Source organism: Vigna umbellata, chromosome 3 (genome assembly GCF_029865625.1).
Source record: "Vigna umbellata cultivar VRB3 chromosome 3, Vumbellata_1.0, whole genome shotgun sequence".
Lineage (NCBI taxonomy): Eukaryota > Viridiplantae > Streptophyta > Magnoliopsida > Fabales > Fabaceae > Vigna > Vigna umbellata.
The window spans coordinates 1071078-1091661 of record NC_142167.1 but is presented as its reverse complement, the minus strand read 5'-3'; the positions used below and the strand labels follow the sequence as shown (position 1 = coordinate 1091661).

The 20584-nt window shown below is 35.6% G+C and overlaps 1 protein-coding gene across 1 annotated transcript; it reads right to left on the bottom strand.

The window, feature by feature from the left end:
• Positions 1-13511: 13511 nt before the first annotated feature.
• On the bottom strand, positions 13512-16378 carry LOC124844726 (aspartyl protease AED3-like). Its single transcript, XM_047321721.2, has 3 exons — positions 15861-16378; positions 14288-14762; positions 13512-14170 (listed from the first exon to the last, which is right to left on the bottom strand). Exons 1-3 carry the CDS (start codon positions 16338-16340, stop codon positions 13803-13805), a joined length of 1323 nt encoding a protein of 440 aa, XP_047177677.1. The 5' UTR covers positions 16341-16378; the 3' UTR covers positions 13512-13802.
• Between the last annotated feature and the right edge of the window lie 4206 nt (positions 16379-20584).

Here is a 20584-nt window from a genome sequence, read left to right as displayed (position 1 = left end):
ATCTTATATCTTTAGTTTGTTTACCAAAGACTTAAAAAGTCTATAAAAACAATCTTGAATTTATGCAAAATACTCATTCATTCTCTTACTAAAAAATTCTTTCTTATTTCAGTGTGAATATTGAAAAGAGTTTTTTTTTTTCTTGTCAACTCTCATTCAATATTTGTCTTTCTCTTACTATTCAAGACTTGGCTTCAAAGAATCGTCGCAAGGAATTTACAAGTTTGGAAAATACATCATTTCTTCTCCAACTTGATTCAACAACAGTCTTTGTTTTGTTTAGGTAAGATCACATCATGTACGTTTAAAATTTGATCGATAGATTTATAGATTATTCTAAACTATGCAATGCACAAAATTTTGTTATTATGTATATAAATATTTTTTTCATTTTCTTTTTGAAGGTTTAAAAGGTGAAAAGAATATGAGCTCAAATATCAATGAATCCCAAGATTTTGAAGGATCGTCAAAGAATTGCTTTTGCTCTCAAGAATATTTGATTCATGAGAATGGTCATAATGCTTCTTATTCACCACTTCTCGTAAACTACAGAAACTATGTCTTATATCATAGTGAAGAACGTCTTGAAAAAAGACTCACAAAGAGTGATGTGAATGTTAATTTAAATAGACTTCTTTTCAATAAAAAAGAAGCTGAAAAATATTTTTTACCAATATTGAAAGTTGACGATGATATCCAGAAGGGAGTAGAGGTTTGTGCCTACGATGATTATGGGAATCTTTATTCACTGGCCTTCAAGAAGTGGGCAAATAAATATTATGTGTTGAATGGCGAGTGGAAAGTTTTCTTCGAAAATCATAAATTGCAAAGCAATGATATCATCAAATGGATGTTTCGTCATTCAGAACATTCAAAGCTATGTCTCGCACTTGAATTTAAAAAGATTGAAATATAGTCTTAGTTGACTTAATGAAATGTTATAGAATTACGTTGGAGTTTTATTTTTTAAGTATAGTACATTTTAGATGAATTGTTCATCAAATTTCTTATTTTTAATGTTGTAAAAATTATATATTTGATTTTCATAATAGTTTTGAGACGTTACTAGAAGCAATATTATTTAAAACATTACTAACCTCTAATAATTATTTTTATCCTTAAGCTATTTAATGAATTTCCCTTTTAATAATTTTTTGTATTAGATATGTTTATACGCACACATATATCGTTATTAATTATTGATAATTTTACATTATTTTAAATTTCGTTAAAAAATATTTTAAAATATAGCCTAAGATTAATAATAGAATACGTAATATTAAAAATACTTAATTGAAAGAAATACATATAAGTGATTGTTTAAAAATTAATATGCCTTTTTATATATATTTATAAGCTACTTTAAAAGGTAACTTTACAAATAATATTATTTTTATAACATAAGTTTTAGAAAATACTAAAATAAAAGTTAATAATAATAATAATTTTTTATATTTTCTTTAGATAATAATTATTAACACCCATTAAATATTCATATCCATTATCAATATATATTCATTAAAAATATTTATTTAATAATTTTATCTCAAATATCCACAAGTAGAGATATATTTTTTTTCATCCGTATGTAATAGGTTCTGCGAATTGAAGCAGTGTGTATTGAAAAAGTAGTGAGGTGTGCTGATATAAAGAAGACTTTTCGTACCAAAATCTCTTGGAAGAGAAAGAAAACTTAATAAAAATATTAAAACAAAACAAACAAACATTTTTATTTAATTATCCTTTTAATATTGTTTTTTATTTGTTTAAAACAAAAAGTTAAAACACACTTTAGTATTTTGTTTATTATTTATTTATATTTTTATATTTTATACTTTCTTAATTTCACCTTTTTTTTCTTTACTTCTTTAAATGTATTTAATATTTTTTCATTTATTTACTAATTATATTTTATCATACTTTGGTATTATTATCATAGGACGAAATTGGATGTCATAATATAACTATTTTGAATTTTGTATTTAGTATATAATATATTATCTTATCTTAATATATATTATCTTATCTTAATAGATATTTTCGTACCTTAATATTAAATTTTAAATACTATTTGTATCCATTTATATACAGTTTATTCACATTTTAATTAATCAATTATCGATTACAATTGATAATAAATCTTTTAATAATTTAATTTAATTTTATTCCATTTTATCTTATATTTTAGTTTCTTTATCAAAGATTTAAAAGTCTATAAAAACAATATGAGTTCACATCAAATACTCATTCATTCTCATTTATTTCTCATCATTACTCAAAAGTTCTTTCTTTTCTGGGTTTGGGTGTTGAAAAGAGATTTTTTCCTGTGAACTCTCGTTTGGTAGTTGTCTTCCTCTTATTATTTGAAACTTGCTTTCAAAGAATTGTCGTAAAAGAGTTTGCAGGTTTGGAAAAAAAACATTATTTCTTCTCTAACTTGATTCAACCAGGTAAAATTACATCATGTATGTTTAAAGTTTGATTACGTATTTTTTATTGTGTATATTTAAAACTAATACATAATAAGAGATAGGTGTTTTTATTGTGTTATATTATTGAGATATATATATTTTATATATATAAATGTATAAATGTGTTTTTAAAGTGTAAATATGTATATGCGTTTTTTAAGTATAAATATGTATAAGTGGTTAAAAATGAGTTTTTGAAAATACACAATTACATCTAAATTTGCAATAGATAACTTTTTGTTGTTAGTATATAATTTATAATATCTTATCATAAATACGTGTTTTAATATTTGATTGATAGATTTGAATATTATTATAGAATATGCCATGCACAAAATTTTGTTATTATATATAAATATTTTTTTTCATTTTCTTTTTGAAGGTTTAAAAGGTGAAAAGAATATGACGCCAAATAATAATGAATTCCAAAAATTTGAAGGATCGTCGAATAATTGCTTTTGTTCCCATGAATATTTGATTCATGAGAATGATCATAACGCTTCTTATCACCACTTCTTGCAAACTACATAAACTATGTGTTATATCATAGTGAAGAATGTCTTGAAAAAAACTCACAAAGAGTGATGTGAATGTTAATTTAAATAGACTTCTTTTCAATAAAAAAGAAGTTGAAAAATATTTTTTACCAATATTGAAAGATGACGATGATATCCAAGAAGGAGTAGAGGTTCGTGCCTATGATGATTATGAAAATCTTTATTCACTGACTTTCAAGAAGTGGGCAAATAAATATTATGTGTTGAATGGCGAGTGGAAAATTGTCTTCGAAAATCATAATTTGCAAAGCAATGATATCATCAGAACATGAATGTTTCGTCATTCAGAACATTCAAAGTTATGTCTTGCACTTGAATTTAAAAAGATTGAAAGATAGTCATAGTTGACTCAATGAAATGTTTTAGAATTAGATTGGTGTTTCATTTTTTAAGAATAGTACAATCTAGATTAATTGTTCATCAATGTTTCTTATTTTCAATGTTGTAAAAGATTATATATTTGTTTTTCATAATCATTTTTCTCAAATGGTTTCATATCACCAATTCAGTTTTAACTCGTTAAAGATATTGTAAGTTATATATTATATATATATATATATATATATATATATATATATATATATATATAATCCATTCATTTTTTACAATACACAAGAAAATTTTTAAATGATGACAAATTTTAGTGATTAAAAATAATTAATTACTATAGTGACTAATTAAATAATAATTTATAAATTAAAAATTATTAATAACTAAAATAATTTCAATTATGAATAAAAAGTTTTATTGGTCTCTAAATTGGTAACTAAAATAGTTTTTATATGAATCAATCTCTAAATTGATTACTAACATTAACTACCAAAATTTTGATTAGGAATGAAATTGATCTCTAAATTGGTTTCTAAATATATTTTTTATTGTTAAAATTGATTATTATTTAGAAATTTTCTTGTTTAGTACATAATCTTTTAATATATAATTTGATCATGTATATTATTAAGTTCATTTGGTAGAAATGAATCTATTTGATTCTTAATATATATATTTAATTTTTTTTAATTAGTTAATTAATATTTTTGGTTGAATAAATTAAAAATTTTATTATTTTACATATTAAATTATGTTATTAAAATCATTAATTGAAATTTAATCTATAGATATTAATTATTTAAATCATATTATTATAATATATTTGCAATAATTCAGATATTACAATATCTAAAAAGAATATTTTAAAGTAATTTTTTCATTTAAAATTTTTATTTATTTGAAGGAATTTTCAGAACATTGTTTGTGACAACTTAATTTTTATCAAATTATTTTCTAAAATATGTTTGTTTCCATTAAAGGATAAACATGACTTTTATAAGCATTAAATTTTGACAAATTCAAAGTGTTTTTGTTATTTACAAATACATAATATATAATTCTGTTTGATAAGTTTTCGTTTGAGAAGATGATAGAAATATGAGGATTTAAGCAGTACATGGTATGACTTTAACATTAAAAATATTAATTTTAGATTGTAGAAAATATTTTTTGTGTCTGTCTTTCAAGAAGATTACCATCTTTTAAGGAAGCACTAAAATTATCAAATTTTTGAAAATGATTGAATGTTAACTCTCTAAAGACCATCAACTTGGTACAACACTAAACTACAATTGATCTATTACTGCATGATTTGGTTATTGTGATTACTTGTAGCGATTAGACTTCACTTATCTTTGTTTAAAATCTCATGGATCTCTACTACATGCAAGTTTTATTATATGATTTGCTTCATTTCTATACATGCAAAACTGTGATGGAGTGGAACAAACATCACGCAAAGGTGAAAGTTTTATCTTTTGGTCGAAAAAGGTTTTATCTTTTGGGAAAATATCTTTTGGGCAAAGGTTTATCTTATAGAATAACAAATTACTACCTTAATTTTCTTAAAGTAGTTTTGTACAATATCCAATGTTTAACATTCATGATGATGCGCTGTAATAATAATGCTGCCATTATTGTATTTTGCGTAATTTTACTATTTTAGTTCAATGAGGAAGTGAAGTGAAGATTATGAAAATGAACTTTGCATGCCGTGTGTATTATTTCTGCTTTTTTTTTTCTTTTAATTATTTTTGTGTGTTTAACATGTTATTGAAATTGTTGCAGCTTTATATGGGTTGTTGCATTTTTTCTTCTTCTGAGTTTTAGTTTAAAACTGTGCTTTTTGTGTTTTTTTCCTTTTCCTTTTGATTAAGCATCGATGATGTTCGATTTTTTTTTTAAGAAAAGGAAAGCCATTCTTCTCGATCTTTCAGTATCGATTTCTCCTAGGTGTCATAACTGTTAACATGTTTCGAAGGTAGATTGCATTTTTTTTTGTTTTCTAAGATCTAATAAGTTTTGGCCAAAACCATGTTTTTTGGAAGGCATTCCACAAAGATGCTTAGAAGTCTTATAATTATTTTGGTCGGATTATGGTTTGGCTCCTTTTTTAAGAATTTGGGTTGAGTTTGTTGGATTGATCTATGTCAGATTGATCTTACCTAAACAAAACAGAGACTGTTGTCGAATCAAGTTGGAGAAGAAATGATGTATTTTCCAAACTTGTAAATTCCTTGGAACGATTCTTTGAAACCAAGTCTTGAATAGTAAGAGAAAGACAAATATTGAATGAGAGTTGACAAGAAAAAAAACTCTTTTTAATACTCACACTGAAATAAGAAAGAATTTTTTTAGTAAGAGAATGAATGAGTATTTTGTGTGAATTCAAGATTGTTTTTATAGACTTTTTAAGTCTTTTGGTAAACAAACTAAAGATATAAGATAAAATGAGATAAAATAAAATAAAAAGATTAAAAGATTTATTATCATGAGATAATTTTAATTGATAATTAATTAGTTAAAATTTGAATAAACTTTATATGTAAATATACGTACAAATATTTAAAATTTAAAGAGTATATATTTATTAAGATAAGAAAATATCTATTAAAATAAGATAATATAAATAAGATAAGATATATTTTTGGTGTTGTCCGAATCTTTAAAATATATTTTATAATATATATATATATATATATATATATATATATATATATATATATATATATATATATATATATATATATATATATATATTATATTTCAAAGACACAATACAAATATGTGGTGTTAGATGACTTATATGTGGTGAGACTTATCTCGTGTAGGGTTAAGGCATCAAGAACACTTGGCCACATATAAGTCTAACACCACTTTTAACCAAAAAGCTTAAGGTTCTAAAGAAATTATCAGGGAGAATATATATATATATATATATATATATATATATATATATATATATATATATATATATATATATATATATGACTTTAGTCTAAGACATAAGACATTTGATATCATTTTTAACCCAAAATCTTAAAACAATGAATTTATGGGTCTTTCATCTTATATAATGTTTAACTTTGTATTTTTTACCCAATGTGAAACTTACACTTGGATTATTCCCAACAACGTCACAACAAAAATGCATTAGAAACCACAGAGGAGATGCATGATAACAACTTTTTAATAGTTTGATTCTCTTAACCATGTCTTAAGTTACTGGTTAGCATTGTCTTATTTTTAACCATATAGACTTGTCCTCATTAATAATTGTTAGTAACTTTACCAGGAGAGAATAATGGTGGAAGGAAGGGAGAAAACGCATCTTGCAGTACTCATTGAACATCAATGTGAATATGATTAATGGAATGGTTGAAATAGAAGCAGCTGGTTTTAACTTCAGTCCAAATAAACCAATCATGGTTATCTGCATGAGAATGATTGCAAGGAGAATGTAGTGATGAATGTACGGCCAATATTGCCCACATGTTTGGTAAGTAGTTTCATACACGTCTTGAATCTGCAAAGGTAAGTTTTGCACGTCTTTAAGACAGCATTCATGGAAGACAAAATGAAAAATACCTAAACATGTGTATGAATTGGATATTTGTCCATGCAAGTGGGTGCCTTTTCAGAATTCAACATAAGAAAAACTTACAATAATGATATTTCTTGAGTACAGAATAATAATGTAGTAGAATGATCAAGTATCAACCGTTGCATATGTATAGCATCTATTGCCAACTTGCATGATACAATCTAAATCTAATCTAATCTTAGAGGCGTTGTTTCTAATTGTTTCGACTGGATCCGGGCGGACCCCGCAAAAACACACTTGAATTGTGAACGATCGTTGCAGGAGGTCGATGGCGTGCGGACGGTTGATTGATGACGGGCAGGCGAACGCTTGCGGCTCTTCAAGTGGATTGGACGGACGGCACAAAGGCGGACGGACGCTTTCTGGTGCTGCTCCTCCTCCATGTTGGGCGGACGTCCTCCGGCGCTGCATCTCACTCCAAGTTGGGCGGACGTCCTCCTACTCCAAGTGCTACTCCACACTCCGAGTTGGGGAGGGGCCGGGTACCTGCTAAAGGCACTCCGACGCTCAAGTCAGTATTATGACAGAGCGATTGTAATGCGTGTATGCATCGTTCTTCAAGTTAGTCTAGAGTTCATACCTGAGACCTTTATTTATAGCGAATTGTAATGGGCTTTTACCTTTTGGGGGCCTTGGGACGGCCCAATAATACCTTAATCTTCGTTAAGGACTTTAATGTGTCATTAGCATTTAACCGTGTAATCAGCAACGTGCGTCGGTTGGGAATGATGGTCGGTCAGGGATGTTACCCTAGGTGGGCGTCCTGCTCTCGGGCGGACGTCCAATCCTTGGGCGGACGTCCAGCTCTTGGGCGGTCGTCCACTCCTTGGGCGGTCGTCCAACTCTTGGGCGGTTGTCCACTCTTGGGCGGACGTCCACTCTTTGGGCGGACGTCCAGCTCTTGGGCGGTCGTCCACTCCTTGGACGCCCAGCTCGTGAACGCATTATCAGATTATTGGGCGGACTGGCGGATGACGGACGTCCTTGGACGGACGTCCGGTTCCTAAGGACGCTCGGTCCAGACTGTTTGGCGGACGTCCGGTTTATTGGGCGGACAGGCCAACTAAGGCGGACGTCCACTTCTTGGGCGGTCGTCCACTCTTTGGGCGGACGCCCAGCTCTTGGGCGGACGTTCTACTTTGGGTAGACGTCCTCTATCAGTACATATGGCGCCGTCTATGTGGGCGTCCTTCCGTACGGCATCCGGCACCTCTGGTACATAAGCCCCCCAAGTCCTAGTGCACGTAGTGTGCGTAGGATTATGAATAAGCATCTAAAATAAGAAAAGATTTGACGCCATGGTTATACATATTTCCCAGACGTTTCGTCCCTCGGCATTTTCCTGAAGAACACTTTTTGTGAGTGTAGAGAGTGCGGTGCTATCTTGTGGTGATAAAATTCCATGTGAGTTCTTCAAATTTTCTCTTACAAACAGGGGTTCTACCCGGTTGGCGGATGGGCATTTGGCCATTTAGGTGACGCTCTGCACTCCCTGGTACATACGTTCTGCCTTGGTTGGCTGGACGCTCGCCACATTGGACGGGCGTTCCATATTGGGCGGACGTCCAAATGGCTGGACGCGCGTCCTGAATTCCATCTTTGGGCGGACGGCCCCTCTTTGGGATGACGTTCTGTCTTGGTTGGCTGGACGCTTGCCATCTTAGGCGGACGCTCGTCATTTTGGACGGGCATGCCATCTTGGGCGGACGTCCTTGGACACTCGCCACATTGGACGGGCATGCCATCTTGGGCGGACGTCCTTGGACACTCGCCACATTGGACGGGCGTTCCATCTTGGGTGGACGTCCTTGGACACTCGCCACATTGGACGGGCGTTCCATCTTGGGCGGACGTCCTTGGACACTCGCCACATTGGACGGGCGTTCCATCTTGGGCGGTCGTCCACATGGCTGGATGCTCGTCCTATGTCGGGAGGTCCTGTTATTACATAAGCCCCCCAAGCCCGAGCATAATTTTATTGTGCGAAGGGATTTTCTAGATGGCCTCCGAATTGCGGGGTCCCCGTAAATGTTTCGACTGGATCCGGGCGGACCCCGCAAAAACACACTTGAATTGTGAACGATCGTTGCAGGAGGTCGACTCGGCGTACCCTGGAGGACAAATGGCCGGACGGTTGACTGCTGAATACCAGATCTGTGGCTAAGTTATGGACGGCCGGCTCTTTCTGAATGCCAGATTTGGCTAAGTTATGGACGGCCGGCTCTTTCTGAATGCCAGATTTGGCTAAGTTACGTGCGGCCGGCTCTTTCTGAATGCCAGATTTGGCTAAGTTATGGACGGCCGGCTCTTTCTGAATGCCAGATTTGGCTAAGTTATGGACGGCCGGCTCTTTCTGAATGCCAGATTTGGCTAAGTTATGGACGGCCGGCTCTTTCTGAATGCCAGATTTGGCTAAGTTATGGACGGCCGGCTCTTTCTGAATGCCAGATTTGGCTATGGCTAAGTTATGGACGGCCGGCTCTTTCTGAATGCCAGATTTGGCTAAGTTATGGACGGCCGGCTCTTTCTGAATGCCAGATTTGGCTAAGTTATGGACGGCCGGCTCTTTCTGAATGCCAGATTTGGCTAAGTTATGGACGGCCGGCTCTTTCTGAATGCCAGATTTGGCTAAGTTACGTGCGGCCGGCTCTTTCTGAATGCCAGATTTGGCTAAGTTATGGACGGCCGGCTCTTTCTGAATGCCAGATTTGGCTAAGTTATGGACGGCCGGCTCTTTCTGAATGCCAGATTTGGCTAAGTTATGGACGGCCGGCTCTTTCTGAATGCCAGATTTGGCTAAGTTATGGACGGCCGGCTCTTTCTGAATGCCAGATTTGGCTAAGTTATGGACGGCCGGCTCTTTCTGAATGCCAGATTTGGCTATGGCTAAGTTATGGACGGCCGGCTCTTTCTGAATGCCAGATTTGGCTAAGTTATGGACGGCCGGCTCTTTCTGAATGCCAGATTTGGCTAAGTTATGGACGGCCGGCTCTTTCTGAATGCCAGATTTGGCTAAGTTATGGACGGCCGGCTCTTTCTGAATGCCAGATTTGGCTAAGTTATGGACGGCCGGCTCTTTCTGAATGCCAGATTTGGCTAAGTTACGTGCGGCCGGTCCTTTGCTTCGTCGCCCAACCAAGCTGAGAGTTGTTCTCGTTGGAACACTTTCACCAGCTTGGAGTTTGGTAGGGCGGACGGTCCTTCGCTTCGTCGCCCAACCAAGCTGAGAGTTGTTCTCGTTGGAACACTCTTTCACCAGCTTGGAGTTTGGTAGGGCGGACGGTCCTTCGCTTCGTCGCCCAACCAAGCTGAGAGTTGTTCTCGTTGGAACACTCTTTTTCACCAGCTTGGAGTTTGGTAGGGCGGACGGTCTTTCCCTTCGTCGCCATTGTTGCCGGTTACCTGCACCATGAAGGGAACATAACGAATTTCAAGTTTAAAGAAAGATGTGTCCGTACCTTGTAAGGCCGAAAATATGCTATGGCCAACTGTCCGAGACTAGGTTGAGGCCGAACGGCCGAGACTATGCTGAGGCCGTACGGTCTTAAATGTTGAGGACGAACGGCCGAGACTATGCTGAGACCGAACGTTCTTAAATGTGGAGGCCGAACGGCCGCGATCACGCTGAGGCCGACCGGCCAAGGATAGGTTGAGGCCGAACGGTCAATAATACGCTGGGGCCGAGCGGGCCGATAATATGTTGAGGCCGAGCGGCCAATAGATGTTGAGGCCGAACGGTCGAGAGTTGAGGCCCAATGGCCGAGCGCCTCATGAGGCGTGATGGATGAGCGCTACTATAAGCTTTTCGGCCGGTCGTTGGCTACAGCCAAGTGGACGGGCGCTCTTTGAAGCTGGACGGACGAGTGCTTGAGTCCAGATTGGACGAACGCTCTTTGAATCCGGGCGGACGAGCGCTTAGGTCCGGATTGGACGAACGCTTAAGTCCGGCTTGGTTGGTCACCTGCAGTATAAGGGAAACATGATCGTATTTCCAGCTTAAAGGGTGTGTTCGTACCTTGTAAGGTCGAAAATATGTGTCCAACTGGCCGAGAATAGGTTGAGGCCGAACGTCCGTGATTATGCTGAGGCTGAACGGTCGAGACAATGCTGAGACCGAGCGTCCTTACATATGAGGAGGCCGAACGGGCCGAGGGCATATGTCGTGCGGCTATGAAGTACTGGTGATGGGATTGTCCGTGCTCATTTCTTGTGGTCACCTTTGGGTAACCGAAGTCACACGGCCCCACGGTGGGCGCCAAATGTTTCGACTGGATCCGGGCGGACCCCGCAAAAACACACTTGAATTGTGAACGATCGTTGCAGGAGGTCGATGGCGTGCGGACGGTTGATTGATGACGGGCAGGCGAACGCTTGCGGCTCTTCAAGTGGATTGGACGGACGGCACAAAGGCGGACGGACGCTTTCTGGTGCTGCTCCTCCTCCATGTTGGGCGGACGTCCTCCGGCGCTGCATCTCACTCCAAGTTGGGCGGACGTCCTCCTACTCCAAGTGCTACTCCACACTCCGAGTTGGGGAGGGGCCGGGTACCTGCTAAAGGCACTCCGACGCTCAAGTCAGTATTATGACAGAGCGATTGTAATGCGTGTATGCATCGTTCTTCAAGTTAGTCTAGAGTTCATACCTGAGACCTTTATTTATAGCGAATTGTAATGGGCTTTTACCTTTTGGGGGCCTTGGGACGGCCCAATAATACCTTAATCTTCGTTAAGGACTTTAATGTGTCATTAGCATTTAACCGTGTAATCAGCAACGTGCGTCGGTTGGGAATGATGGTCGGTCAGGGATGTTACCCTAGGTGGGCGTCCTGCTCTCGGGCGGACGTCCAATCCTTGGGCGGACGTCCAGCTCTTGGGCGGTCGTCCACTCCTTGGGCGGTCGTCCAGCTCTTGGGCGGTTGTCCACTCTTGGGCGGACGTCCACTCTTTGGGCGGACGTCCAGCTCTTGGGCGGTCGTCCACTCCTTGGACGCCCAGCTCGTGAACGCATTATCAGATTATTGGGCGGACTGGCGGATGACGGACGTCCTTGGACGGACGTCCGGTTCCTAAGGACACTCGGTCCAGACTGTTTGGCGGACGTCCGGTTTATTGGGCGGACAGGCCAACTAAGGCGGACGTCCACTTCTTGGGCGGTCGTCCACTCTTTGGGCGGACGCCCAGCTCTTGGGCGGACGTTCTACTTTGGGTAGACGTCCTCTATCAGTACATATGGCGCCGTCTATGTGGGCGTCCTTCCGTACGGCATCCGGCACCTCTGGTACACTAATGTTAACAATTTGATATATTTGTGACTTGAGTTTAACCTACATAAGGCATTAACATTATTTTAACCCAAAATCTTGAGACATTAGCCCAAACAGAAGTACACTATAAGAAACGGTAGCAACAATGGTGCCACTACTGCGTACACTATGCCGATTATAACTGAGAGAGAGAGAGACTAAAGGGATTATTCTAAAGTAAGGAAATGAATAAAGGTAAGGACTTGTCTCTTTTTGAGAGCCATAAACACAAGACTTGAAAATATCCCAAATTAGCATGCCAGGCTGGAGAACCTCCAAAGAAAATCCAGAGAGACCATCTGTCAAGATGTATGTCACAAAGAAATCTGCCTACAACGAGTACAGAAGAAAGAAGTCAAACTCATTAGAGGACTATCAAAATGTAACAAAATTAGGCAAAATTAGACTACCCAAATGAACTTTTGAAATTTGGGAATCCAAAATTGGATTCACACCAAGTCTAAGATGTTAAAAACATAATTTAGCCTAAAATAGTTCTTGAAAATGTGGCTCAGTTATTGATTCAGAACTATTATGAAGAGTAGCATAAATGAAGTAACATACTTACTTGGGCAGAGACAGCTCCGGCAAGATGAGTTGGAAGGGCTTTGGGTTGAGTAATAAATTCTCCAATTAAATCAAGAAGGGATCCTGATAACACACTCCAGAAGAACACGTTTCCAACCAGAAAGTAGAAAACCATGTATTTACCAATATTTATATACATATTTGAATATGTAGGTAATGCAAATATTACATACGAATTTTAATAATGGACCTTTTTACAAATATAGGACAATTAACACTAAAATTAAGAATCTGGTGCATGTTTGGAAAAAAATTACAATCGGTGATAAGTCGTGCCACACACCATCAGTACAAAGAGATTGTCTTAGGTTGATACGACATTAAAATCATGTCAATATGACATTATTTCGTTCTAATTATGGTACACTCGTGTCATCTTAAAATGACTTCTTTATATTAAAGTAAGTGTCGTATGAACACTTTAACGCCTTGTATTGTAATTTGTACATAAGTTACATCAAATTTATATTTGAGGGTTGAATTGCCCCCCTATTCATAAAAAAGCCTCGATACCAAATACAAACACAACCTAACACCGAACATTTTACAGCATTATTTTCACCAAAATAGTTTCCTTTTATTCATTAAGAAACGACAAACAAATATCTAATTTATTACATGACCCGTGAACTCGACGATTATCTATCCAAATATCGAAATCTCAAAAATTCAATCAACCTGAATAAAAAGACAAAAGAGCTACAATATATAAACCCGTGACACACACCATCACATACCTATAATAAATACGAACGAACTTTAAGCACAAAATGCACGTCAACACATATATCAGTAACTCAAAATCTTGCACTATAAAGTTAGCCAGCTAGCAAAGAAACCCTTATTAGCATATCCTAGAACCAAACCCAGTAGAAGAAATAGCATCATCACCCAAAAGACTCTGCAATATGTAATTAAAGAGACACGATCATATGAAAGTCACACTTGTTTTATTTGGTGCAAAGTTCACGTGCAACACCGAGCCTTGAGTTGGGGACGTCGAAGAGCACACGGTGGTTTTGTTGTTGCATATTGGCTATGACGTTGAGCACTGAATTGACGTTATCTGGAGCTGAAGCCATGGCCAAGCATGTGGTGCTTCCTGCAGAACTGTGTATGAGAATGTTGTCCTGTGGCAGGGTTACGTTCATGCCTGAGAACATGAATGTTATGGTGGGTGCAACTATCGGAACTGTGTAGCACGTGTCAAACCCTCCAAGGGATGTCACCGTTAGGTTTGCCTTTCCCCCCACTCGCCGCCGGAACTCGTCCCGGACTGCCACATACGCCGGCGCAACTAGCCGGCTGAACACCGTGCCTGCATGTTAACCAAAAATATAAAAAACTTGACCATCTTCTAACTTAGTGTTTTATAAATAAGTGTATTTCATTTTGTTTGTATTTTAGTTGAATAAGAAAAGGCAGAAGGCATTACCAGAATCAAAGATGGTGCCGGCTCCGGTGACCGGATTGAAAGCCAAGGCCTCCTGAGGAATGTCGACGACTTTCCGGCCGACCCTAATCGCAACCAAGTTGACATAATAGAGTGAAGATCTTCTAGGATTCTTGAGAAGAGGGGTGTACTTGATCCTAATGGGCTGGGCCACAGGCCCAAGTCTGAGTGAGCCAGAGAAGTTGAGTGATTTGAAGCTGGGCAAGCAGTAAGAGAAGGTGGACTGATAGAGGTTCTGGGTCTGGGACAGCAAAGACAATGGGCCTCGGCCCAAGCCCAAAAGCCCCTGAGGTGGTGTACTGGGCCCAGTAGTCTTTTGAACACATCCGAAGGTGTAGCCAGGAATAGGGTCAGTGGCTAGAGTAACCGTGTCTTGGACCAGGTTAGCACCAATGGTGGAGCTACCATAAGTGAAGTTGAAGCTGCAGGAGCTGCTTCCACAACTAGGGTTAGGCACCTGAAAACGTTCACATCACAAAGTCATATTATACAAGGGAATTATATTTTAATTATTTCATATATTTGAGTATTTTTAAGTTAAGAAAGTTTTCTTTTGAAGGAATGTTGAACTAAGATTGTTTTAATTATTTAAAAATATTACAGCATCTGATTAAAATAATATAAGAAGGTACAGTTTGAAAGATTGAATGTGCCTAGGAAAAGGTTGGTTTAGCAGAAAAAAACAAGTCTCGTGAACCCTTCCTTGTCTGGGGCACACAGATTTCAAAATTTTTAGAATTTGGGATGGGAAAAAAGGTCAGTAAGTCAACCCCACAAGCTAAGGGGCAAGGGAATTCATGTGTCTATGTGATGATGATAGCCAAGAGAATCATTAGACTCTCTTTCTCCTTCCAAGTCAAGAAAATGAAAAAGACTAATCACACAATATCAATCTGGGCCATGCATGCTTATGTTTTAATCAATTATCACAATTTTCTATGTGCTGTCCTCTACTCCAGTGGGAAAAGGGTCACGAGATTCTCAGAAAAAACACCATTAAGTAACACAGTGAAGGAAAAATACGAATATCACATGATGTTTGTTATAAATAAAGTAATTATTTCTAATAAAGTGAGTGTCCAAAAATCACTGCTCTGATTCTTTTAAAGTTTTTAATGATTCTTTTCTGTTAAACATCTCATCACCAATTCTTTTTTCCATTATTATACAAAGTTGATAGAAAACATAACGAGTTAATGAATCATCTCAACCAATACTAAGGTAAAATGAATTTAGATCTTGGTATGCTGTGTTTGTTTTTTCTCTTTGGTTAATTGTGCCTCAGAGACAAAGCACGAATGCTACATTTTAAATAGTGATAGCAATGGGGACCAACAATAAGCAGGACTACGTGTTAAATGCCTTTATGCATTGTTTATACTGACCCTTTGGAATATTATGTTAGAAACATTAGATTGCCATGGTTTTATAAGCAGTTTTGCAGAAAACAAAATAAAAAAGTCGTGTAGACTTAAAAAAACTGAGTAAATGGCAGTGTAATTTAGTGAAGAAAAGATGATGATGAGATTGAGAAAATGTGAAGGAGATGGTTAACCTGGTTGCATTGAGGAGCACCACAGTTAAGATTCTTGAAGGAGGTGGACTTTTCAGGAGAAAACAAGGTTGATGTGCAGCCATCACAGGCAGTGCAAGGAATCCAAGCGGCATCATTGCTGGTGTCCATGGCCAAGAGCAAGGTCTGAGGTGGGGTACCTATTTTGGCTCTCACAATGTAAGTTGGGCTCTGAATAATCTGTCTGCCTGAGGCAATAGGCACCACTGACCTCCCAGCCACCAAGCTAGCCAGAAACTGCAGCCTAGCTTGGTCCTTGGCCTGCAGTTGGAGGACACTCTCTTCCCATGAAAGTGCCTTTGATGGCCTGAATGGAGAACAAGGGCTGAACACATGGAAAACTTGCAGGGTTGAGCCATGCTCTTGTATGTCACATTTGGGGTTCTGCCCTTGGACTAGGGAGAAGACTAGGAACAGGAATAAAGGAGAGAGTGAGAGTGAGAATGAGAGTGTTCTTTCCATGGCTGTTGATTTGCTGGTGTGATTTTGCTGCTTTCGTTTGAGTCCTTTATATAGTAAAAAGGCAAAAAAAAAATGAACTTTTTTATTTTTTATTTTTGTATTTAAGGGAAAAGATTATTTTGGGGTTTGTAGGTGAGAAAGGGGTATGGGTCACTATACTTAGTGGTATTAACACTGTGAGTTATTTAGAAGTAAGTGGGAGATAACAGAGTGTACTCCATTTGGTTTTGTAGCCTACTCTGCTTATTTCCTGTATCACAATTTCAATATGGAAAATACACATCTTTCACTATTTTTGACCTAAAGAAACCTTTTTTAACAACTCACTTGTAATTTTACATCAATTTTTTCATTTGGGCAAGAAAAGGGTAGGTTAAGGAAGAAAAGCTTTTGGCTACAACGCTTTTCAATGATGCAGAATTATTAGGGTTCATCCATTTGGGACAAATCATGTAGCTATGAGAAATAAATGTTCAATAATAGTGTGATTTTGCAGCTGTGGGGATGCTACTGTGGTAGAATGTAAAACAAATAAAGGCATGCATAATTGAAAAGTTATGGGTTGAGGAAAGGTGTTGTCTTTCACAAGCCAAAGTGAAGTGCTATTTGGTTGTTAAGGCAAGAAAGGATGGTGCAAATGTGGGGGCATGGAAGTACCATAATTCACACTATCTAGATTGAACTTTGAACACTTTTTCAGAATATCCATTATTTATTTCTCCTCAAAATTTGAAATGCAAGAGAGAATGGTTTTCAAGATTTGGAACAAAGAACACAGATCGGGTAATTAATTTCTTGCAGAAAAGACAAAGCAAGCATAGCACCAAACCAGAAACCGTGATTTCAGCTGAATTGTTGTGCCATTTTACTCCATAGTTGGATTTACCTTTTCACGGGTTGTGTTGTATATTTTTTTCTTATCTAGTTATAACCAGGCATCATATTTGCTATGCTGCATCATTGTCACAAATCATTACACAAGCAAAGAAATCCATAGATTCAGCTTGGAACCTCTACAATAATAGGTTTCCCTCTTCACAAAATGTTTCATCTATGTATAATACGAAATCTTACGCAGTCAATTTCACTGTCTGTGACATAAACAAAGTTGTTTCGATCCAACTGACATATTCTCTGGTATGTGTAGGAATATACTATATATTAATGGGGCCATACATGATATTTGTTTAAACAAAAGAAAACCAAAGTGAAGGCTAGTTCCATGCACCTTAAATATGATAAAATGAATCAAAATCTCATGTAGTGGTGCCAAAATGATTAGACCCCAGAAGGGGATTTGCTGAAGAAAAGTGTAAGAGATTCTTAATTATCATTGCTTAGTGCTGATTGAGAAAAGTTATGTTTGTTTAAAGATAAAGCTGCAGTATTATTTGCAGTGTAGGACCCCCAGAAAATGGGAGTTGATGATACCAAAAAAATGATTTTCTCTGAGACCGACTTGTGTCGGTAGAATGAATTAAAATTGTGAGAGGTTACAGTGATAACCACATACAAACACCCACTAAGTGGACAAGTGACATGGTTGTTTCATAAGCTATAAAAATAAAATATTTGAAGTGTGATCTTGATCTGATGAGTGAAGTTCAAGAACATGGAACATTTAATTTAAGGAAGAGATTAGATTCTCATTATTGTGGTCATTTTCTTCAGCTCACTTTGAAATCCCTTGATAAAGACCTTAGTGCCATCAAGCTCAGCTTTGAAGGGAACTGCATTGGGGACCTTGTTCTATTATGTAAGTTAACAGACATCAGAACCAAGAGAATCTATCTATGCCATTGACAGTGTCACATGTGAGTTCACCACTGTTGTTGGCACTTGAGAAAAGTTTGAGAAATAGTCATGTGCATTCTGGTTACCCCATTCAGATGATTCTTCAGTCTATTACACTTATATTTTGGATCCATGCCATCCAAAAATGACAGATTTTGAATTTTGACTCTCTTGGATAAAAGTACAGTTTTAACTTAACCAACCTTTTACTCGAGCTCGAGATAAGATAAATTTGGAGAAGAAAGTTCACTTGAAACATCAATAAAACCTGAGTACGTGTAGATCTCAAACATCAATAAAAGATTTGTTAAGTGCTACTTGTAGGAAGGGTCAACAAACATTATAAGACATTGTCTATTGGATTTGTTTTTAGTATTATTTAAAAGGTCTGTTTTCTCTTTATGTTTATAAACTCATTTTCATATCTTATTTCATTTGATGTGAGAGTTTTTTTTTTATGTAACATTATTTTTATCTTCCAAAGCTATAACTAGTACATGATACACTAAAGAAATCATTAACCAGAAAAGTAAAATTAAAAGAGTTTGAATATAAGACACTCTTCATCTTGCAAAATAAATCATCTGCAATTATTGTAAGGGATTCCATGACCTCTATGTAGAAAGACATATGGATATAGTCAAATCATATAACAAAGCATAACATGGTAGGAAAGAGTAACACTACTGTTTATATTTATAACAAGATGAAAATATCAAATTTATATTTGTAGTATTTGTTTCAAAGAAAAATAGTGGTGACAGAATAATTTTTATTTTTGGTGGGGTTTTGAGAAAAAGAAACTTCAATAATGGGAACGGGAAAGCTGCTTTTTTTTAATTGGATTTTTATGAAAAATAAATAGCTTCAGAAAAATATTATCTTTGGTGGGACAAATTAAAGGGGCAAAAATTCCCACTCATGTGACATGAAACAGGGAAAGTTGATAATTTATTTCATTTAGAATTTTATACTAACATAAAAGTATTAAATAGTTTTATATTAAAAAAAAGGAGTAAAAGTTATTATTGTAGTTAATTTTTTGAGTTGTTAGAAAAATTTACACAATGTAATTGTGGTATTAGTATGAACTATTTATGGTTTGCACTATATCCAAAATGGTATCACCAAAATGTTAACAAATTGTAACTACTTAATATAGGAAGGTATTAGTATTCAGATGCTTACATAAATAAATACAAAGAAAATCTTTCAAATATATTAAAAGGTACAATTGTATTAATGTGTGGGAACAAACTTACTTTTCATAAACAAAAACAACTAAAAAATGAAAAAAAAAAACTTTCAAGATATTAAAAATAAAATGTTGGCAGCCACACATGTGGAGCACTCTTATTTGTTTACCAAATCACACGCAATGCGCAAGCGTGCCGCACAAGTAGCAAACTCTACTATAATAATTTCACATGTGATGAATACTGAATGCTTTTTTTTTCTTATGAATGAAAATTAGGATTTATAATATCTCATACATTATGTATGAGAAAATAATATATATATACATGCAAATGAAAAATATTTTATAAATATTTTAAAAAATAAAAATGAAAAAAGAAATATAAATTAATATTAAATAAAAATCGTGTAATATAATTATCTAAATTTATATTTTCCTCATTTATAAATTTAAGGAAAAATTTATTTAAATAAATATATATATTAGTTGGCATAAACTTATTTTGGGCTTTAGAAACACTTTAGCGCAATTTGATCTGGGTGAGCTTAAGTTCCCTACTGGGACAAATTCTTGCTGTATCTCCATTATTTTCGTCCTGGGCCCTAAATATGAAATCACTGTTTTGTCATTTCTCAATTATATAATTTGGAAACTAAAAATGGTTTTTGCATTAGAATCTAGAAGTCATTTTTTTCTTTCTAAACTTCTTTTACGATTGTACAGCTTAGAAGAAGAAAAAAAGTCATTTTCGATTAATATTTCACTTGTAGAAAATGATTTTTGGGTTATATAATCTAAAAGTAAGAAAATATATAATTTAGAAGTTTTTTTCTTTTCTTAACCCTTTTCAACTTTTACAATTTGGTTTTTATTTTTAGATTCCATAATCTAAAAGCAATTTTTAGCTTTTATGGGTTGTATAATTTTGATGGCATTTTGTTTGGTAATCAGCAAGCTTTTTAGGTTGTACTATATTTGAAAGTTATATTTACTTTTAAATTGTATAATTTATAAAATAATTTTTTATCAGTTAAATATATTTTTTGTTTTCAAATAATTATAAAAAAATTATGTTTCATCAAGCTTTAAAAAAAGTCGATTCTAAAGTAACAAGCTAAGTTGCCCCAAAGACCAAATTTGTAGCAGATTGAAGGAATAAACTTGAGTTGTGATTTTTATATTCATTAGGTTTAAGTTCTAAAATCTTCAATATAGTATTAAGTTTTAAAAGATTTATCGAGAGGTGTAATCT

What these genes read in the sequence shown, in the direction of transcription:
- LOC124844726 (XM_047321721.2), bottom strand. Translation starts at nt 16,340, where the DNA reads ATGGAAAGAACACTCTCATTCTCACTCTCACTCTCTCCTTTATTCCTG. An exon ending in GTGCTCCTCAATGCAACCAG is followed by an intron (nt 14,763 to 15,860) that starts GTTAACCATCTC and finishes GAACGTTTTCAG; the next exon opens with GTGCCTAACCCTAGTTGTGG. An exon ending in CGGCACCATCTTTGATTCTG is followed by an intron (nt 14,171 to 14,287) that starts GTAATGCCTTCT and finishes GTTAACATGCAG; the next exon opens with GCACGGTGTTCAGCCGGCTA.